Source organism: Cibotium barometz, chromosome 22, assembly GCF_041138505.1.
Source record: "Cibotium barometz isolate CiBa-2024 chromosome 22, ASM4113850v1, whole genome shotgun sequence".
Taxonomy (NCBI): Eukaryota; Viridiplantae; Streptophyta; class Polypodiopsida; order Cyatheales; family Cibotiaceae; genus Cibotium; species Cibotium barometz.
Window position 1 is genome coordinate 890,134 of NC_141067.1, and position 22,211 is coordinate 912,344.

Below are 22,211 nucleotides of genomic sequence, written 5' to 3' on the forward strand. Positions count from 1 at the left end.
CTTCAAACCTGTCTCCATTGGAGTAGCAATAGGCTTGCAGTCTTCAAGGCCAAATCTCCGCAACAATGTTTCAATATACTTTGTCTGACACAAAGCAATACCTCCATCACACTGCTTAAATTGTATCCCCAAATAATGATGCAAATGCCCCAAATCCGACATCTCAAAAGAGGCATTCAAATCAGCCTTAAAATCAGCAATATGACTCTCATTTGGTCCTGTGAGCAGCATGTCATCGACATAGAGAGCAATGATTAGATGTACACCATCCACACGTTTAACATACAAAGTGCTTTCTGTTGGACTATTCTGAAACCCATGTGCAGTCAAATATGCATGTATTTTTTCATACCAAGCTCGTGGAGCTTGCTTTAAACCATATAAAGCCCTTTTTAACCTGCACACTTTGTTTTCCTGCCCTCTTTGAACAAAACCACGAGGCTGCGATACATACACCTCCTCATGCAAATCTCCATTTAAGAACGCAGTCTTTATGTCCAGCTGATGTACATTCCAACCATTATGAGCTGCTAATGCACAGATGCTACGAACAGTGGTCATACGACATGTAGGAGCAAAAGTCTCATCAAAATCAATGCCCTTCTCTTGAGCATAACCTTTTGCAACAAGCCTAGCCTTATGGCGATCCACTGTGCCATCAGGCTTACGCTTCAATTTGTAAACCCACTTAGTGCCAATGGCCTTCTTGCCAGGGGGCAAGTCACATAAAGACCATGTACCATTCTTCATAATAGCATCGTATTCTGCTTGCATAGCAGCCATCCAATTTTCTGAACTTTGTGCCTCATCAAATGAAACAGGCTCACTTTCATCGCACATACTAGAAACAGCCAATGCATAACAATCTGACGCATAAGAGGCACCATGAGAGCCAGAACGAGTGCGACTAGACAAAGGGGCATCCAACTTGCTGTCACGCAAAGTCTGCACCAGCCATCTAGGCATATTCCTAGAGCCCTCAATCTCTTGTCTCTCATCCTCAAGTGCATCATGCACATCTGCATCAGATATAGGCTGATCTGTGCCATCATTTAAAACCTGCATAGGCTGAAAAACTGCCTCATGAGGTATTGCACTTGACTGTGCACCACTGAAAAGAGGCAACAATGTATCATAGACATCACGTGAGCTGATATCTGTCTCCTTAGTACATGAAACCAAGGGCTGAACTGCATCTTCCACAAATACAACATCACGACTAACCAAAATGCGCTTTGTCTGTGGATGATACAAACGATAGCCTTTGCTCTCAGCACTATATCCAACAAAAATACATTTGACAGCTTTGTCATCCAATTTTCTGCGATGTTGCACAGGCACTAATGCATATGCCAGGCAACCAAAAACACGTAAATGGCCAACAGATGGCTTGCGGCTATGCCAAGCCTCATATGGAGTGACAACCTGTAATGCTTTGGTGGGACACCTGTTTAGTACATAAGTGGCACACATGACAGCCTCAAGCCAAAAACCATGTGGTAGACTTTGACTCTTAACCATACATCTTGCCATTTCCATGAGAGACCTGTTTTTTCTCTCAGCCACACCATTTTGCTGTGGTGTATACGGCACTGTACATTGGTGTTTTATCCCACGCTCAGCCAGAAATGCATTAAATTCTGAAGACATATACTCCCCCCCTCGATCTGAACGGAGGGTGCCCATCTTACTTTCTGATACATTTTCAGCCATAACCAAAAACTGTTTGAAGCACAAAAACACTTCGGACTTTGCCTTCAAAGGATATACCCATGCATGCCTGGTAAAATCATCAATGAAAGTCACGAAGTAAAGGTAGTTTCCAAATGATGGAGTTTGCATGGGACCACAAACATCACTGTGAACAAGCTGCAATCTGCGTTCAGCTCTCACTGATCCATCTTTGGGAAAGGAAGCACGCTGCATTTTACCCAATATGCAGCCCTCACAAACATGCTTGACAGGTGCCTCAAGCTTAGGCAAAGAAGACACCATTTCAGATTTCTGCAGGCGCAGCAAACTTGCAAAATTCAGATGACCAAAACGTGCATGCCACAGTTTTGCATCTGAAATAGCCTGCGTATCCATAATAGCACATGCTGAATCCTCTACACATTTGCCATCCATATTGAGCTTATACAGCCCTCGACATAGTGAACCAGATGCTACAATGATGTCACCACAAGAGAGATCATGAACAGTACATCTGTCATCCACAAATTTTACAACCAAACCTGTTTTGGCAAATGCGGAGACTGACAGCAGATTCTTTTTGATCCCTGGCACATACAATGCATCAAAAAGTGTAAAGGTGTTGCAATTTGCAACATTCAGCACAATCTGTCCAACTCCTTTAACGGGATAAGAGGAGTTATTGGCACAAGTGACAGTATTCCCTGTGGGAGCAGACTCAAGGAAAGTGAATAAACTGCGCTGCGAGGTGATATGCTTAGTGGCACCACTGTCAAAGTACCATACATCTGAATCTACTGCAGACATACATGTGTCATGCAAAGATGGGTCATAACTGCACTGCGCATTGAATGCCCATTCTGTATCTTGAACAACATTAGCAGATTCATTGTTAGAAGGAGAGGCATCTGCAACAGCCATACCAGCCTCTTTCTTCTTAGCCTCTTTCGCAGCCAGCTTAGGACACGCTTTGATGACATGATCATTTCCCTTACAGTACTTGCAAAATGTCTTCTGTTTGTCACCCTTCTTCTCATCTTTGTCTTCCTTCTTTGGTTGCGCAGCATTTGCAGATTTCTGCTTACTAGAAGAAAAGCCAGCTTTACCTTTCCCGCTTCTCTGACTAGCAACGAAAGCTTGATCTGCGACACGCATAATATTCCTGTTTTGCCTTGACTGGTCTTCTTGCAGCAAAACAGAAACTAACTCCTCAAATGATAAGGCATTGGGATTGCCTTTCATCATCAAGCGAAGAGTGGAAGCAAAACCCTGATAAGAATCTGGTAGACCATTCAAAACAGTCTGCACAAGTGAACTGTCTGACAGGATTTCATCTGCAGAAATGAGCTGCTCTTTGAAATCCTTGATCTTTGTCAAAAAACTATCCATAGAATCACCTTCGTTCATATGCTCACTCTCCAACTGTTTTCGGAGATAAGCAACACGAGCCTCATTTCTTGCCTGATACAATGTGGCAAGTACATCCCAAGCATCCTTAGAAGTCCTGCAGGAGCGAATATGTGGGATAATGGTACGTTTGACAGACAGCGCAATCAAGGCATGAGCCTGCGCATCTCTACCATCCCAACGAATCTGCTCTGCTGAAAGTGGTGGTTCTCGAACAGCTGCTACAGCACTTGTGCCTGCACCATCATCAACAGTACCTGTTTCTGATGTATTTGCAGCATTCCCAGCCACAATAGGACGTGCATCAATACCCTGCACAATGTTCCATAACCCCTTTGCTACCAATACATGTCGCATCATATATGCCCACAATGGATAGTTGGTGCCATCCAACTTATCCTCAGCAGCCAACATGCGGAATACATCATTGTTGTCAGCCATGGCCAATGACTGTACTACTAGATGTAAATGTTGTCTGTAAGAGGTAAACCTGTATAAAATCGACCTGTGCTATGTAGCACAGCCCAAAACAGACGAATGGGCACCTGTCCTGCAGATTTTAATCTTGACAGAAAATCTGCACAGTAGGACGATTTTGCCTGCGCAGTACTTGGAATGCAAAAACGGAGGGCGAAATGACTTCAGATCAAAATTCTGAAACGAACAAGCCCTACGGGCTTTCCCACGGCATATACTAACCTGCAGACGCTCGTGAAACCTCGTCGCAATCGGAGGAGATGAAGCGGCAGATGCCGGTGATGCTGCCCGGGAGGAGGAAGCCTGCTCTGATACCAATTGTTGGAATTAGGGTTGCAGGAATGCACACACAACTTCAAGAAGATGAGGAAGCTTGAGCACAACACAGTAGTGTATTATGAGTGCCAAAAATGAAAGATAACAAGCCCTAGAAGATAATGGGCGTATATACAATGCACGGGGGAAAAAACCTCCTAGTGAGGGAAAAAGTGCCCCGGCGGTCCTAAGTGTGTTCACACACATCACTACTATAATATGGTAACAAATATAGCAATAATAGGCATGGCAAGCACAAATGCTAGTCTCAACACAACACCCCTGAATAGTTTTGTGACAAACTAGGAATTGAGAGTTAAGATTACCACAATATGATTCTATGCTATCATTTGTGTGTTGATTGGCATGAGGTAAAGTGCAAGCAGTTGCAAATCCATGAGCTTGTAAAACAATTCATGTTTCTAGTGTGTTAACCTAAGTGGGGAATCATTGCATAGAACTACATTCCATGTCTTTTAATATATTTCATTTCTATGCAATAATGCCAATGATCTTTGAAGTAGGATATAAATGCAGCCCCATCTACGTAGTCTTGGTACAATACTACAACAAAGCTGATCCCTTGCCTTCCCTTTGCTTCATTGTAGTGCAAGATTTTTGCTTGCATATGCATAATATATTGAGGGCCCTATAACAATAGGATTCCTCACTTTCCTAACTATATTTTTGAGTCAAATCTTTGAACATGGCATATGCACAGATGAACTGGAACTCCATACACAAATCTTGCATGCAAATAAAAAAGGTTGGAAAGTTGTATTGCATTGTGTAAAACTAACTTCTTTGTCAGGAATTTAGTATCCAAGCATACCTGATGATGTAATTTAGATTTCTACATCATCAATCATAAATGCATTTGGCCATCATGTGGAGCTGTAGTCCAAGATGTGATGCCCAAGCGCACAAAGAAGAACTGAAACTTGCAATTTCTATATACCTTGTGTTTATTGGTACCAGAAATGGCTCCATTGCAATGAAGCTATTGTTCTAGTAACACTTTAGCATGCCCAACTACCATTCTTTTAAAATTCTATGTATAAAAGCTTGCCCTTGTCAGTGTTGGTCTCTTGTTATTAAAAAGAGTGACTTGGATTTTCACAACCCAATTTTGGACATAAATGGTATCACCTTAACATCAAGACCTTCTAGCGTGTTTGGCATTCCACATGAAAGCACCATAATTTAGTAGGTCTATAAATGCCTCTTTATATCTCATTAACTATTGTAAGTTCCTCCTTTTTAAGCATCCATGGGGTTGCTCAATACGTCACATTCCCATCACGGTGAAAAATAAGGCACTTTAAAGAATGTATAAGAGTAATGGTTTGGCAAATATATACTCTATACAAACCAAAAAATGTAAAAATTTATGGCAAATCTTTTGGATAACTTAAATAGAATGGTAGTACTTAATGTATTTTGGCAAATCTCTCATAAACTTTTAAAACTTATAAAAAATGAGCAAAATTAAATAAAAATGGAAGTTTAAAATAGCCAAAAAAAAAATTGGAGACCCTTGAAAAATAACCAATCGGCTATAAATAGCCCCTAATTGATTCTTTGATTCCCATCAATCATCAATTTGGGTAGGCATTCCACATGAAAGCACCATAATTGGTTGGTCTACAAGTGCCTCCTTTTGTTTCATTGACTATTATAAGCTCCTCCTTTTAAAGCACCCATGGCGCTTTTCAATATGTCACATTCCCATCAATCATCACTTTCGGCTAAAGGGAGGGCTTGGTTTTTGTTTCCTTGAGGCCTTTCCTTGCAGCTTCTCAAATCCTTAGTCTCGTTAGATGTCTCTACAAAGATGCACCCACATTCTTTATTTACATGCATAGGATCAAGAAGATGATTCATCTTTAGTTACTTCTAAAATGGCAATTTATATCATGTTATTGGCCTTCTTTCAAACATGATGATGGGCATGGATGTCCGTCCTTGTCAGTCTCCACACGAGTTGCACAATTGGATATGCCAATCTAAAAGAGATGTGGCCTCTCCATATTATTGTTAAACTCTTGCACAAACTTCTTTTCTTTTAGTTGTTTGCATCTTATACATCCCAAGTATACATTCTTGTTTGAGATGCTTACTACATGTGGACTTTAACATATTTGTGTATTAAAAACAAGAATTTTATCCTTTAGGTCATGTTGAGAAATGCAATGTGTGAGGGTGCAACATGAATAGAGAAAGGGGAGGAGCATGCACATTAGAAAAGGATAGACTAAGGGTATATTGGCAAAGGTTGATTTGTATGGTCATTTGTAAAAGGCGAAGTCAAAGGTCAAAAAGATAGCACATGGAAAGTGCAAGGGAGAACATGTAGTGTGAGCATTTACGAACACAAGGATGGCACAAGGGTGCATGGAGCATGTGGATGAGAGCTGTATAAACATGTACTTGGATCAAGCTAAGTAATGAGATTATTGATTCGTTGTCTTAATCATTGTGCCATTAATTAATTAGCATCTCCTTCACTAATTAATACATTTCTTTTTTTTACTCATTGTGGACCCCTATTAGCATTTTCTTAGTCTTCCATTATGACCTTGATCACTTGCTACTATGAGTCGCCCTAGATCCATGTATTTTAACATGTCTACACCTATAAGAGAACATATGTGTTTTTAAAATTATGACGTGATATGGTAAGTGAATAGATTGCCATTACTAGAAAATGATAGCACCTAAAATAAAAACAGTATTTAGATAGTCATGGTGGATAGCCTAAGTCATGATATCAAGAACCTTAAATTGTCAAGAATCAATAGGCTTTGACATGTGAAGCATCTCAAAACCTTCACATAGCTCTTGCAAATCCTTATTAGAGGCACTAAGTACACACTAGTGTTTGTGATGACATGTGAGGTTTGTTAACTTTACAAAATAATAATTTCTTAATTGACAGATATTTAAATTATGCTTGACAAGAAGTAAGGCGATACAATTGTACATATAAATTAGAAGGCTTAACAATCAGAGGATTCTTTTTGAAAGATATGAGAGCTATAATGTTGTATTTTAAAAATTTCTAGAGCCACTGGGCTTAGAGAAAGGACTCATTCCATCCAATCCCACCCTTATGTAAGTTAGGGTTTCTTGGCTTTGTGTGGAATTCTTTACCATGTGTTATGAATATGCTAAACGCTTGTGCAATCAACCAAATTTGCATAATCCCATTTGCACCCTTGTTTTGTGCGTGCCTTCCTCAAACCAATCCTCTCCATATTTTGGGCATGTTGTGGCCAGCTCAAAGCTCCCTTAGTACAAGACACAATCCTTAACGCATGCATGGATTGCACGATATTCGAAAACAATACCTCTTATTGCCTTCCTTCCCTCTTGCCTTGACTTTGTTAGTGTATTTTTATGGTAGTATCCTTGTGTGGAGAAACTTTTATGGGGATAGCACTAATGATAAATGACATCAAATAAAATCAGTGCATATTTTGGATACGTAAGCTTGCACAATTATGTGAGAGTTCTACCCTTGTATAGAGGTGTGATGTTATTTCTTTCTTAGAAAGATATCCATTTTATCATACTGCAATCAAAAAAAGCATGAAATAGGCTCTCATAGGTCATGTGTTGACCATTTTTCCTTTGACTTGCTCTTTGACTTTGGATGCATATCTTTGATTAAAGGCAACTTCTTTAATTTTCCTAAGGATTTGCATACTCTTATGTGGTAATCAAAAATTTGGAGAGCTAGAAGTCACCACCCTAGGTGGATGGGTAGGCCAATCATCCTCTTTTTCCAAATCGTAAGTCACGTAAAACATGCATAAAAAAATGTGAACACACTAATTATCATTTCAAGTAGCATACGTGTACTGAGGAGGAGTGACATGGAACATTAAACATTAACATTGATGGATTCAGATGCTTACTTTTTCTAAAATTAAGGTTTCTCAAGCTTTTATCTACAAATAAATATTACTACAATTTTCACAAAATAGAAGATCACATCACTTCCTCTCCATTGATCACATCAAGCTAAAATTGGACTCTCGACCATCAAGAAACCCTAAAAATACCAAATTCTAAGCAACAGGGCATAAAATTTTATGGGAAATTTTAAAAGGATATTAAACTTGATACAATTATTGTTCTTTATAGGCTAAAATTGTAAATATAAAGGACATCCAATTTCAACACCCTAGGTGGCTAGATAGGCGAATCATTTTCTTTTTCAAATTGTAAGTTGCCTAAAACATGTATAAAAAAATGTGACATTAACATTGAAAAAACTTATAAGCCTAATCTATATAGCGTCATCTTCACTTTTCAACAAGGACTATGATCTAAATGTTGCCTCTCGTCCTGCTTTATGCCAGCACGTGGGAGATGATATATCGTGTATTCAGGAGAGTAGGCTTTTACTGGTGGCCAACAAAGGTTTCTCAAGGTAGTTACAAGCAAAAATCAGAGTCATCGAGCAAGCCTGCAGACAAGAAAGGTAACAAGCCAAAGAAAAAGAACAAATGCAACTATTGTAATAAACCTGGTCACTACATTAATGAGTTCAAGAAGCGGCTAGAGAAGGAGGAAAAAAAAGACTCGGGTATGGCTGTATAGCTGATGCATCCACATCTAATGTAGAAAACAAAGAATCTATAAACTATGCACATGATGATTAGGCTTTCATTGTGCAATGCAGTTTTGACCCTTCGCATAAGGATGTATCCATGGCTATACAGATGTACATGTCTAGTATTTTGATAGTGGTCTTAGCAAGCACATTAGTTCTCATCTCGTAGCTTGTTCTCATCACTTGAGTCTACTCCATAGGTGCATGGAGCATGTGGATGAGAGCTATATAAACATGTACTCTGTATCAAGATATGCTCTCACACACGCACTCCACACACACACACACACACACACACACACACACACAAGAGCATATATACATAAAGGGGGAGAGAAAATTTAAAAAATAATCTAGATAAATATAGCAAAAGATGACATGATGATTATGAGGGTGAGCAAAGTACACATGATGATTATGAGGGTGAGCAAAGTACACAGTAGTGCATACATAGGGGGAGAGAGAAAAACTAAAATAACCTAGATACTTATATATAGCAAAAGATGGCACTTATAGTTGGGAGAAACACTAGCCACATATGTCAAACTTACACTGGCTAGTTGGATAAAATGGACTTTTTCACATATGAGAAAATCTCAAATGGACTTTCTCACCTATGTGAAAAGCTGAAATGGCTTCAAATGATATGCATACCATACTGGACATAAACATTACAATAGAGAGCCTGTGCCTGAATTTGCCTGTTAAAATGCCTCTTTGATGTTAGATGTTAATACTCTCTCTGCAAATCCCACTAGTAGCCTTTTGGAGATGACCTTGGGAATCTCATGGATTTGAGAATGCAAGTGAGAGTCCCACTAAGAATATGATGTTTATTAAAAAAAATAGGAACCTTACTTGGTGTGGCATGTTGAAGTAAAAAGCTAGGGTTCTTGCTAGATGCACCTATTATGCCTTTTGATACTTTGAGTTTTGCCTTGATCTTGATGGAAGATGTTGATTATGGCTTTGGAGTTCCACCTTTGAGAATTTGAGTTCTTATTCTATATAGTTATTAATATGTTCATAGACACTTTGAGACAAGTTCTTGTGTGTCCACCTCTTATTTGGAAGTGGATTTTTATGGTTCTCTGCCACCTTCTCTTTCCCCTTGGAGATGGATTTTACCCCATTATTTCTTGGTCATTGGTGCCCTTGGTGTTAGGCCTCCATACTGGTCTGGGTTCGTGTGGTGTCCTCCTAATCTATGAGGGTATCACCTTAGGCTACCATATATCCTTATAGACTTGTTGTTTGATTTGTTAGACGGCACCTCCCCAGTTTCTTCATTTTCTTGGATTGCCAATATGGTGTCCTCCATCAACAAAAACTCTCTCTAATAAATCATGTATTTCTTCAACTCCATCCTCGATAGTTTCTTCATTTTTGGGGATTGGCAATATGGTGTCCTCCATGAATAAAAACACTCTCTCTCCATCCTTGCAAGCTATATAGGTAATAGGGTTTTTTTTTGTTAAATCCCCAACCTCGATAGAAACTTTGGACCCTGTTGAAACCATAATAAGGGCAAATATTACTCTGACAATTCCTCTATTTCTTCAACTCCATCCTCTCTACCTAAGGACTCTGTATAGGTGATAGGGTTCTATTTTTTGTTTTGACCTCCACAGCACGTGAGAGGTGGCATGTGAGAGGCTTTGGTACTCTTATAAACTAAGTTTGGTAGTGATGCTTTATTCTTGTTGATTTTAGGAGTTTGTGCTATTTGCTATTGATGTTTCTTCTTTTGTGTAGTCTTAGAGAGTCTTGTGGATTCCTTTGGAATTCACACTTTAGCATTCTCCATAGAATCCCTAAGCTAATAAGTTCTTTAGAACCCACAATTTTTAAGTTAGGTAGAGATTATTGTCAAGACTTTGTGGGTTAGTGTGAAAGTGATAGTTTTGGAAGGTTGGTAATTGGGTAACCTTCTTATTAGGATTTTAAGATTTATGTTGAGTGAGCGGCTTGGGTTGTTAAAGTGAAGTAGCCAAATTGGATTGCCATAATTTTAGTATCCTTGAGCTATAAGCAATTAGTTTTCCACCCATCTTTTGATACTTTATAAATATTTGGACATTGATTTTCATGGTGTAGTTACCTTCTTGGTGGATCTAACGGTTTGTTATCCTTCTTTACCATGAGCTTATGAGGAAGTACTAGTGTTTATAGATTCAAATATTCTATTTTTAATGCTAACTGCCACATTCAAGGCTGGACATTTCCTAAGATATTACCAGAGAGAATGGTACGGGCGTGGCACATTTGCCATGGTTGTGGCTTGTGAATGGAACGTCCGTTTGCTTCTCAGAAAAGCATCCAGAATGGGATTTTTGCCCTGTTTTCTCCTCTAATTTTTGTAATTTCAAGTATCTTCCCAATGTTTTTTTGGGTTTTTGATTTGATAGTAGGGAGCTAGAGCTAGCCTCTAGCTACCTAAGGATGCCTAGGATGCTTAATGAAACCTAACAAATTGAGATTAATTTGACAATTAAGCTATGGTGCAAACTTTACATGAATGTCAAGGGCAAAGACTAAACACTTACTTGCTTCTCTGATACTACTCGGTGAAGACCTCAATGCTCCAATGCTCCGGTTGACCTACATAGCTCCATGGAATCAAAGTGGAATCAATCCTTGAAGATTGTGGTGCATTGGCATAGATGTTTGAGTATTACTTCTTTTTAAGCCATTTCTTTCTCCATTATGGTTAATCACCATGCCATCCATCCTTCTATATAACTCTATCTACTTTTATGATTGTATAATCCCCTCGCTGCATGGATTGATGTTCATTCCTCCACCTTTTAAAACATAGGTGAATGATCAAGGTGACCATCACATTCTAGCCTTCCAAACCCACTCTCGCTACTTCTATGCACCTTTAGGGGAGCGTTGCTGTGGTTGCACATTTGTGCACTTATTTTATTTATAATTCAATTTGGATGAGCCATGCCATGATTGTAAACATCGCATGCTTCGAGAAGCTTGCTATCTTTGTTGGAAATGTTATACCTACTTTCGGAGGTATGGGATGGGATTCCTTTAGTTTCGTTGGTTTTAAAACATTTAATGTCCAATCGAGAGTTGGGTTTGGCACTCTGCCGTAGCTCACAAAGGCAAATCCACTAGCATGACCTCGACATCGATAGCAACCTATTTTGAAGACCCAAGCCTCATCGTCTCGTTCGGATCTTCATTCCATTGTCACACTAGAGAGCTCTATAGCCATGGGTTGTGGAGGAAGACCTTGATGGAGGCAAGAAGAAGGTTTCCTACACAATGGATCTCACTCAAATAAGAGGTGAGAAAAGAGGAGAAACTCATGTGAGAGGAAGATCTACAACCACTCCTATCTAAGAATGCATCCATAAGGCAAGCAATAGAGCTCATAGGGAGAAGAGGGAAGAGAGCTCACAAGAATTTTATTGCAAGGAGAATGATTGTATATTCCTTATTGTCTTATATACAAGTGGCCAGTGTTAACATTTGGTTGGTCATATCTTAAAAATAGTCCATGGCACTCTCTTTAGAGCCTAAGCAAGTGTATACATAAAGTTTGAGACTTATCCCATTTGGCATTAAGGCTGCTTTATATATTCCAACACTGTCTTACAAAAGATACGTTTCAGTTACATAAAGGTAAGATGCTAAAGTGCCTTACAAAAGTAGGATGGGAGAGACTATGCTAATCGGAGTGGTAACACTAGGCATTGCATAATGAATAGAGTTTTAATGTAATCTTTGATAGCATCTTGTGCTTGAAGTAGTTTTCTAGGTGGACAAAGACACACAAATAAGTGCACAAGTGAGCCTGAAAACTTGCATAAGAGTATCAACATTATGCCCATATCTTGTACCACAATTTTGACATGATAAGAATATGCCAAAATTGACCTTGAGAAAATGTTTTTCTATTAGAAGGAAGAGTGAGCACCATGTTGAACCTACCAACCCCCTTTACCTTACAATGAAATATTCAACAACAATTAAACAACCTTTTAAAACCAATGCCAACGACACACGATTGAAGCTAAGACCTTATTGTGGAAGGAAATTAAGACCTAATTTTACAAAGGAATATTCAAATCAATTAGACCTACTTTAAGAACACCACCTTTGAAAAAGAATGGGCAAAACACGTTTGAAGTTAAGATTTGCCTCTTATCTTTAAGTGAATGAAATCCCAACGTCTTGTTTGAAGTTATCACCCTTTGCGCCTAATGTCCATTAGGCTCGACACATCTAGAGAGTGCAGGCACGAGAAGAATAGGGGGCGGAGGAGATTTGTAGGGTTGTCCCCCAGGTCTGTAATGAGCCTTTGTTTGTAAGTAAATCCTACATCTCGTGGGATTCGCCCACTCCTAGTAGGGGCCTGCATTCCCCCCAAAACACACACAGACACACACACCCCCTCCCCACCAGTTAAAGAGCCTTGTTAGTCCCGCATTGGGTTAAAGAGCCTTGTTGATCCAGTGGCATCTGCCTGCAGGTACGCAACTTGCAAAGCGTACACAAAAAATGCCGACCATTGCCAGTGTAATTCCACCTGTACAATTTCTTCACAAAAAAGGCATCATCACTCGCAGCAGCATCAAGCATTCAATCAGTTTACAGATCAGCAGGCCAGGATTTTTGAGGCTTACTCGCTGCACAATCGAGGTAGTTGCTTGTTGTTTTTATCCCGAAAACACACGCCTCTGTGTGTGTGTGTTTTTTTTGCACTTCGTCACTTCAGTTTTTACCAAATCTGTGATCCTCATTTGCAGCCTCTGCAAAAAGCCCAAAATGTGAAGAAATACTCTCCTCTTCTGGAGAGAACCATTAACCCGGAGGGGATCGATGGTGCTGTCGATGATCCAACTCAATGGAGGACACTTCCAGACATATGGAGGAGCACTGCAAGTAAATATGGAGATAGAATTGCACTTGTGGACCCTCATCATGATCCTCCCATGGACATGACTTTCAAACAAGTAAGTGCTACTGTATGATTTTTTGAAATGAAGTTTATGATTGTCAAAGGATTGCAAACCTATTTCGATGTAATTGATCAACTCAACCGATCTAGAATTGCACAAGGCAGACTACCACTTTACCGAACATGACACACAAACTTGCCCACACACTCTCTACATGGACAAAGATTGATGGCTTTGTGGCATTGGTGAATTGCTAGCATATACACGTCTACTTTTATCCAATGGTTTGGGTTGATGCCAATTTCAAGCTCTTGAAAAATGCTCTAATGCTGCTTTGCATAAAGAGGGAGAGATAAAAACATGCACAATGCATCAGCTTTAGGTCCCAATGGCCAGCCAGATCCACATTCCTTTTAGGAGTGCCACTCTTCCCATGTTGTTTCTGAAGAGAATGTCCTCACAATAGCAGCCTAGTTATATAAGTGTGTTTGAATCCTTTGCTTTGGGTCACTGTAGAAGTAGCCATTTTTTTAAATTATGCATGTCTCATTGCATGTGAAACATGAAAGAGGCAATAAAGAAGTGGGGAATCACAGTGACAAAAGTTACCGAATCAAATGAGCACATAGAACAAAGTACGAATGATGGAGAAAGTTGATTAAGACTCAGTAATAGAAATGTACTGAATAGTACTGGGAATCGAGTACAACAGAATATATGATTAGCTAACCCTTAATGATTGTGATTTGCCTAGTATATATTGCTGAACCTAAGCTGCCAACCTAGGTGGTTAGTTGGTACATAAATATTTCCACTCACACCAGGGTTTGGGAGTTCTTATCTATTGCAAGCCTTCCTGTCCATGTCGTGGGACCTCCACTTGAGACTTCCATAGGAATAGATTCTGGTGGAAGAGAGGAGATCAAGACAAGGAGAGAAGGTTGGCAATTAAGTCTCTGTTGTACCTTAAGAGAATTGTAAAGTTCTCCTAACAAACTCAGGTTGGAGATTTATTTCTTTTTGCATCTTTGCGGGGAAAGGTCTATTTAATTAGAATAGGGCCTCATGGTAACTAGAGCCAGTTTCGGTGAAAGGGAGTTTCTGGTGGGAAGACGTGGAGAAGCAGTAGGGTCTACTGACTGATGATCTGATTTGGAAAAAGTCTCAGTCAAGCCCTTGATTATTTGGGTTTTTGATAGTGGAAATCTTATGATCGAATTGAGGTACTTATGGGTACCTGGTGGAGAGCAACATAGGTTGCTTTCTTGCATATTAAGTTGTTCTAGAGAACTTTTCTCTCGTAGGGACACATGTACCATAGGGCCATGGTAACTAGGGCCAGTTTCGGAGTTTTTGATGGAAAGACGTGGAGAAGCAGTAGGGTCTACTGATGATCCGATTTGGAAAAAGTCTCAGTCAAGCCCTTGATTATTTGGGTTTTTGATAGTGGAAATCTTATGATCGGATTGAGGTACTTATGGGTACCTGGTGGAGAGCAACATGGGTTACTTTCTTGCATATTAAGTTGTTCTAGAGAACTTTTCTCTCGTAGGGACGCATGTACCATAGGTGGAACCAGCATGGCTTTGAGAAAGAGCTATTGGTGGGTTGCACGATCAATGGTATGGTGCAAAGGTATATACATGAGGCCGGAAAGTTAGTACAACTTTCTAGGTATATATGAGTTGATTTAGTCACTCATGTGCAAATGCTCCCCTTGGGGGACCAACCATAATCGGAAAACAAATGCAGAACCTTAGATCACTTAACCTTGATATTAATGAACAACATAAGCAACTACAAATCTGAAAATGCCCATACACAACTTGACACCACCATTGGGGCCGGAAAGGCCCCCCCCCTTTCTCAATACAGAATGTATTTCTTGGAGTATTTGATGATTACAAGTTTCAAGGGCTTGAGAACCAGATTCTCCAAAACATGGAGTGAATACAAATACGAAAACATTGTATTTGTTGGTGAAGAATTCCGTTGATTGAAGACCAATCTCGGGTAATCCTCACCTTTCGTGGGTTGAACACTTGCACAAAATTGGTGTTCCGGGACCATGCACGAATAGGTACAGGAGGTGTTCCGGGACCATGTACGAATAGGTACTCCTGTACTAACGCCTAGCAACCACGGTGACAGTACCTATTCGTACTAACGCTTGGCAAAGTGCTCAACCACGGTGACAGGATAGCCGGTTATCCTAGAGAAACACTCCTAGCTTCAATTCCGCTCTCTTGTCCCGTCCTCTAGCACCCTGACTCTTGCATCCTCAAGAGTTCCGTTAGTAGGAAGAGAGAGAGAACACTTTTGCAAGAAAAGCTCATTCCACGTGGAGCTGCAGGATATAGCCTACAGGCTGGTACGTGGAATGAGCTGCAGGATATAGCCTACAGGCTGGTATGGATTAGGTAGAGTCTGGTTCGGGCAGATACTTGCTGTACAGAGCAATAACCATGTTGCGCAGGGTGGGCATAGGCTGTATAGAGCAGGTACGATGTACAGACTAGATACGTGATTTACGGGTTGAGATACCTGCTGAGTTACAGGTTGTCGCCTTTTTCATGCTAGTCCCGAGAAAGAGAGAGAGAGAGAGTTGGCGAAGGTTGCTTTCCACGCTTTCCTCTTACGTGGCCCCTGTCTTGTTTAATTTACATGGCAAGTTTTGTTTACACTAGACTTTCTTCAAATGAACTTTGGGCACCCACACTTATTATTATCTATGGCCAATGGGCACCCACACTTATTATTATCTATGGCCAATGGTTTAATGAATGTAAACACATAACCTTATAAATACAAAGGTTAGCATAAGTTATAAATATAACTTTAGATAATGGGTCAAAAAGGATACTTACCACTTGTTCATGTGCCACACCAACGTATCAGCATCTAGGCACACCCATGGTACACTGGAGGGCGTCCATGTCCAATGCACTGGCACAACATAACTGTAACACGCGGAAGCTTTGAGAGTCTTCTTTCAGCCCTATACACCACTTAGAACATGCTGATGCAAAAACGTAGAGAGACGGGAGAGTAGAGAGAGAAAGAGAGAGCTGGAAATTCAGTATATTCATATGGTACAAAAAGGTACCTAGGTTCTACAGCCATAGGTTGCATGAAAAGGTGGAAACACCCCAAAATAGTCCTAATGCTGCACCCACTCCCTAGTGGAGTGAATGAATCTATCAATGAGCACATGCACCTATTTATAGGCCCTTGGACAAAAGGAGTGCTAGCTGATTGCTGGTTGGCCAGCCGACTGGGCATTTAATGCAACTTCAGTTCACGACTTGTGCCCCTCCTGCACAGCCGATAGCTTCTCTTGCAGCCGACAGGTCTTCTGGTACAGCCGACAGGTCTTCTGGTACAGCCGACAGGATCTTTCTTGTCCTTCTCCTAGTCCACACTAGCCAAAACAACAGCATGCTCCTAACTTCTGGTTTTCTTACATCTTTTTGTGGCTGTCCCCTTCTGGACTAGCTTCAGGATATGTCCATGGGCAATCATGCACATGACAATAGCACACAGTCACATGAAAACAAGTCACGCGAAAAGTTAAAACAAGTCCAGCATACAAAGATGGATGCATGTGGACATGTAATGGATGAAATCTCTCTTTCATGAAACTTGTACAAGACATTCTGGTCGGACACGAATTTGGCGCGACAGAATGTGAAAACCTTGACCTTCCTATGGAGTTACAATCCCATAGGTAAGACGCAATACAAACACGGGTCCTTCCATGGAGTGACAGTCCCATGGACAAGATACTATCCTGGCTATACACGGGTGGCATGATACATGCTCCCCTCCATATGACACTATCTTGGTTACACGGGTGGCACGAGGCTGGCTGCCGTCCATGTGACACAAAGTAACTGGCTCTTTTACATGAGACAGCGGCCTGGCCTCATGTGAACATGGCACAAATCTAGTTGCTCTATGGAGTGATAGTTCCATAGAAGTGGCACCAGAAATGGAGATGGACAAAATGTGCGGCCAAATGGTCCCGCCTTCTAAACAGTTGACCTAAACTAAAAAGCCTCAAGATACGCCTGCAAAAGTTGCGGGTAATCAACAAAGTAATCCTCATCTACCCACTTTGCATCAATGGATAAATAATTCTTAAACTTCACAAGGTGTCACATGCACTAAGGTTGATTGTGATAACGCGCAACAGGGCCTTCTTTATACCTTTATGTGGTGAGAATATGTAGCATCAACTTTAGAGAGTAGGGAGAGAGTAGAGAATGTAGAATGTAGAAGATGACACCGGATTGGGTCCCAATACCCACTGAAAGCGCCCCCCCCCCAAGTAGGAGTATTTGTTTATATTATTCTTTGGAGAAATGCTGTACAATGCTGAGTACAAATGATATGAATGCCCAATGCAAGGATGAGGAGGCCCAAAAGTCGGCAAAGTATCCAGCTATCCCGAGGCTCTTCTGAAGACTCTCCTTGGCCACTGATGTAAGTCCAGATGACTGAAGGACTGCACATATGTTGGTTGAGATGTAAGTGAATCCTCCTTGTTGCCTAGAGATGCGTAGGATGCTGCAAACTGTAGTTGTTTTTTGCTGAATACTTGAATATGCTTTGGGGAAATAAGGCCATGCTTTTTATACCCCCTCAATCAGCAGTCGGCTGCCTCAAGAGGCTGTTGGCTGATGCATGAAGCCTCCGACGACTGTGAAAAGCCAAGTCAGCTGCTGCTGAAAGTACCCTCATGACTATGAAAAGCTAGTCGGCCCCAGCATTAAATGCTGGTCGGGTACTGTACCTCCAGTCGGCTAGCTCATTAAATGCTCAAGACTGCCCATATGCACAGTCGGCTGCCAACAATACCTAGTCGGGTGCTGCCCGACTGTGAGGCAAGGCCTTGGTTGTCTTTGCAAGGCTAGCTAAGCTGGGGCTGGCCTTAGGGCTGGCCCCCTACTATATGAATGCACTTAAAATGCTTTACATGCATCTAATGCTAAGCTTGACACATACATGCTCCTGAATGATGCTTTCTCCAAGTAGGTTAAGAGGACTGACAACTGACTGACCTCTAAAGCTTAGAGATTGACCTACGTAGCTCGTGCCTGACTATCCCTAGACTGAGGGCTCACAATGCGGTCACCGCGTACGACAAATAATCCTAGAAAAGGTTCTACTTCTGTACAAATGCTGCACTGAAGATCATGCCATTGTCAGTGTGTACCCTAGTGCAGGGTGCACGTGACACAAGGTGTCTCCTGGGTGGAAAGCTTTCTACTTGGTAGCTTTCTCTCCTTGTGAAATACAATTTGCTCTGGTTGGAGGATCTGCTCAAGGTCATCAACCTCTGCCGGATCTTTTGTGACAGGCTCCTCAGGATCTGGCCCCGTATACTTCCGCAAAAGACTCACATGAAAGGCATTGTGAATCTTCCAATGATTGGGTAAGGCAAGCCTGTAAGCCACTTCATTGATCTCCTCAATCACCTTGAAGGGTCCATAATACCGAGTAGAAAGCTTAGGGTATGAGCCCTCTCGTCCTAGTTCCTTCTGAAGTCTAGCTTTCTCAAATTTCAGCAAGACCCAATTACCTTCCTTGACTTGCATGTCCTTATGCTTGTCTTGAGACCTTGCAATGGCTCTCCGCACTTGAGCAAAGGCTACATCCAAATCACGCACACACTCATCAGCTGCAAAAATCTCATCCTTTGTGTGAAGGATGGGTGGCAAGACCACTCTGCCATAAACAGGCTTCGTTAGTACGAAAGGTACGATAAAATACGGTACTAATTGGTACCTTAAAATTTTTTAAGGTATGGTATGATATTAGTACGTTTTTAAAAAAAAAATACTTCCTAAACTTAAAAATTGTAGACAAGAAGTTACAAAATAGTAGAACCATGAACATAATGTCATCATGCCATTAGAGTACAAAATTGCTACAAAAGGATAGGCCAAAAACTCATGGCATGGGCGACCGCCAACATGCGTACATGCATGATACTACATACTACAATACATCATCAATGGGCTAGAAGGAGATAGATGCCCAATGCCTAGAGAGCTATAACATATCAAAAGTCTACATCATCACCAATATCTGCATGATCATCAACATGATCACTACTAGAGTGTCCATCAAGAGAGTTTTCTGAAGAGGACTCTTCGAAGGTGGACGAGACACTCTGGGGATCATTCTCGCTAAGTAGGTTGCCGTCATCATCAAACAAGGGCTCTCTAGGCAGTGGGGTATCATCATGAGGGGGCAATGGAATATCATCATGAAGGCGGGGATTGGAGCTCGAGGATCCCCACCTCACATATGTGCGAAGGCCACCCTTTGCCGATGTCGAAGGCGGAGACCTATGAACTCCAACTGCTCGGTCCCGTCCATGCTGACTCTTGGTGCTGCGAGTATCTGCTGCCACAAGCTCACTATAGAGCTCCATGAAGATTGCCGCCTCCTCCTCATCAGGTTGATGCTTAAATATTTGAGCAAGAAAAAGCTTCACCATATGATCGGCTTTAATGGTTTTCTTGACTAGCAAGAAGTGAGCTTGCTTGCTAAATCTGTCCACAATGGTCCAAATAGCATCATTCCCTTGGGGGGATCTAGGCAAGTCCATTATGAAGTCCATAGTAATGCTTTTCCATGGCTGCGGGGGAATAGGCAAAGGATGAAGCAAACTTGGAGGCTTTTGCCTATCAAATTTCACCTTTTGATAGGTGATACATGTGCGTACATAAGCCTCTATGTCCTCATGCATGCTCGGCCAAAGGAAATCTCTCTCAATCATGCGTGTCGTAGGTCAAATACCTCTACGATCAGCATAAGGTAGATTCTGACATTCTATAACCTTTGGATGCATATCCTTCACCACACGTAAACAGTTATCCTTCATGAGATAACCCTCTTTGATCACATAAGAGGCATATGTGTGACCAGTCATCAAATCAGCCCAAAATGGCAAAAATTAGCATCCAAATGGTACAAATCATGCATGGTAGTCAAGTCCCCATGTGAGGCCACTGAAATGGCAACATATGGCCTCTTGGACAAGGCATCTGCCACTGCATTCTTCTTTCCCGTAGTGTGTATAGTCTGAAAATGGAACATAGAAAGGAAATTTGCCATTCTCATTTGCTTCTCCGAGAGCTTTGTTTGAGATAGAAAGTACCTCAAACTTTAGTGATCGGTTTTGACTATAAATTCAGCTCCAAGAAGATAATGCTTTCATATTTTCCATGAATTATAGTTAAGAGATCTTTCTCATAAATGTCCATATGGATATTTGCATCATGCAATATACGGATCTCATAGGCCACTGCATGACCCTCTTGATTTAGGACAGCTCCTATGCAATTTCCACATGCATCACATTCCATCGTGAATGGCTTTTGCAAGTCCAGAATGATCAATATAGACCACATATGATAGCATCCTTGAGTTGGTAAAGCATTCTTGCTCATCTTGGGTCCATTTGAAAGTGGCTTTCTTCTTTGTAAGCTCATGTAATGGCGAGGTAATCTTGGCAAAATGCCGTATGAACCTCTTGTAATGTGAGCATAATCTAAGAAAGCTACGGACCTCATGCACATTATGTAACTCTTGCCAATTCCGAATGGTTTCGACCTTAGCAGGATCCATTCTTACACCCTCCTTGGATACAATGTGTCCCAAATAGTGTATCTCTAAGAGAAAGAACTTACTCTTCTTGGCATTTATGAAGAGTTTATGCTTTCGCAACTCTTCAAACACTGTGGCCAAGTGAATCCTATGCTTTTGCTCATTCTTGGAGAAAACCAAGATGCCATCAAAGAATACACTTGTGAATTCATGAGGGGCTTAAAAGATCCTGTCCATCATATTGTTAAATGTTGTCGGGCATTGGTAAGGCCAAAAGGCATCACCAAAAATTCATACAACCCAAAGCTGTCCTGAATGCGGTCTTATGGACATCCTGGGGTACCATACGAATCTGGTGATAACTACTCTTCAAATTGATGTAGCTATAACAAACCAAACCATCAAGTTGATCCAAGATGTCATCTATGCGCGGAATCGAAAACCGATTCTTGATGGTGAGCTTGTTTAGAGCTCGGTAATCCATGCACAGACGGAATGATCCATCTTTTTTTGGCACAAGAAGCATGGGAGAGCAAAAGGGTGAGGAGCTTGGCTGAACCAAACCCTTCTCCAAAAGCTCATTAACTTGCTAAATGATTTCCTTTTGTGCGGCACTCACACGATATGCGGGTTTGTTAGGAGGGGAACTACCTAGCACAAGATCTATGCGATGATTCTCCGGCCTCTCAGGAGGTAGCTCTCATGGCAATGCATTGGCAAAACAATCTCTATATGCATTAAGAAAATTGAGCCTATCTTGAGTCAATACATGCACAGTCACATTACTTTGTTCCACCTTATCATGAACAAAAACCAAGTACGCGGAAAGACTCTTTTTCATTGCCTTATTAATCTGGATGTGTGATACAACTAGGATGGAATCCTCCTCTTTGCCAGCATCAATGACATGCATGCGGCCTCTATGCAAAAAAGTGTTCTTGTTTGTTTTTTACTCTTTGCGGGGCTCAAGCCTATGATGCCATGGCTTACCAAGCAATACATCACATCCATTCAAAGGAGCAATCAAGAAGTGCTCATGATCTAGATAACCCTGTATGTGTATGTGCAACTTCCCAATAAGAGGAGCACCTTGCACCTCTTTGCCAACAAAGGTGGCCTCTGCCTCAATTTGGGCTCCATGTCCCCAATCTCTATGC

At 41.1% G+C, this 22,211-nt stretch overlaps 1 protein-coding gene across 4 annotated transcripts in view; it reads left to right on the plus strand.

The window, feature by feature from the left end:
* Positions 1–12,643: 12,643 nt before the first annotated feature.
* Positions 12,644–22,211, plus strand: part of LOC147626142 (long-chain-fatty-acid--[acyl-carrier-protein] ligase AEE15, chloroplastic-like) — a 130,546-nt gene continuing 120,978 nt past the window's right edge. For 2 of the 4 annotated variants that reach the window (XR_015268557.1, XM_086816248.1), the window contains exons 1-2: positions 12,735–13,174; positions 13,282–13,488. Coding sequence is in view for 3 of the 4 variants with exons in the window: in XM_086816248.1 (XP_086672374.1) it covers positions 13,034–13,174; positions 13,282–13,488 (348 nt within the window). In the remaining variant the exon portion in view is untranslated. Of the gene's footprint in view, positions 13,175–13,281; positions 13,489–22,211 lie in introns of all 4 variants that reach the window. The other 2 variants (XM_086816249.1, XM_086816250.1) reach the window with 2 other exon arrangements.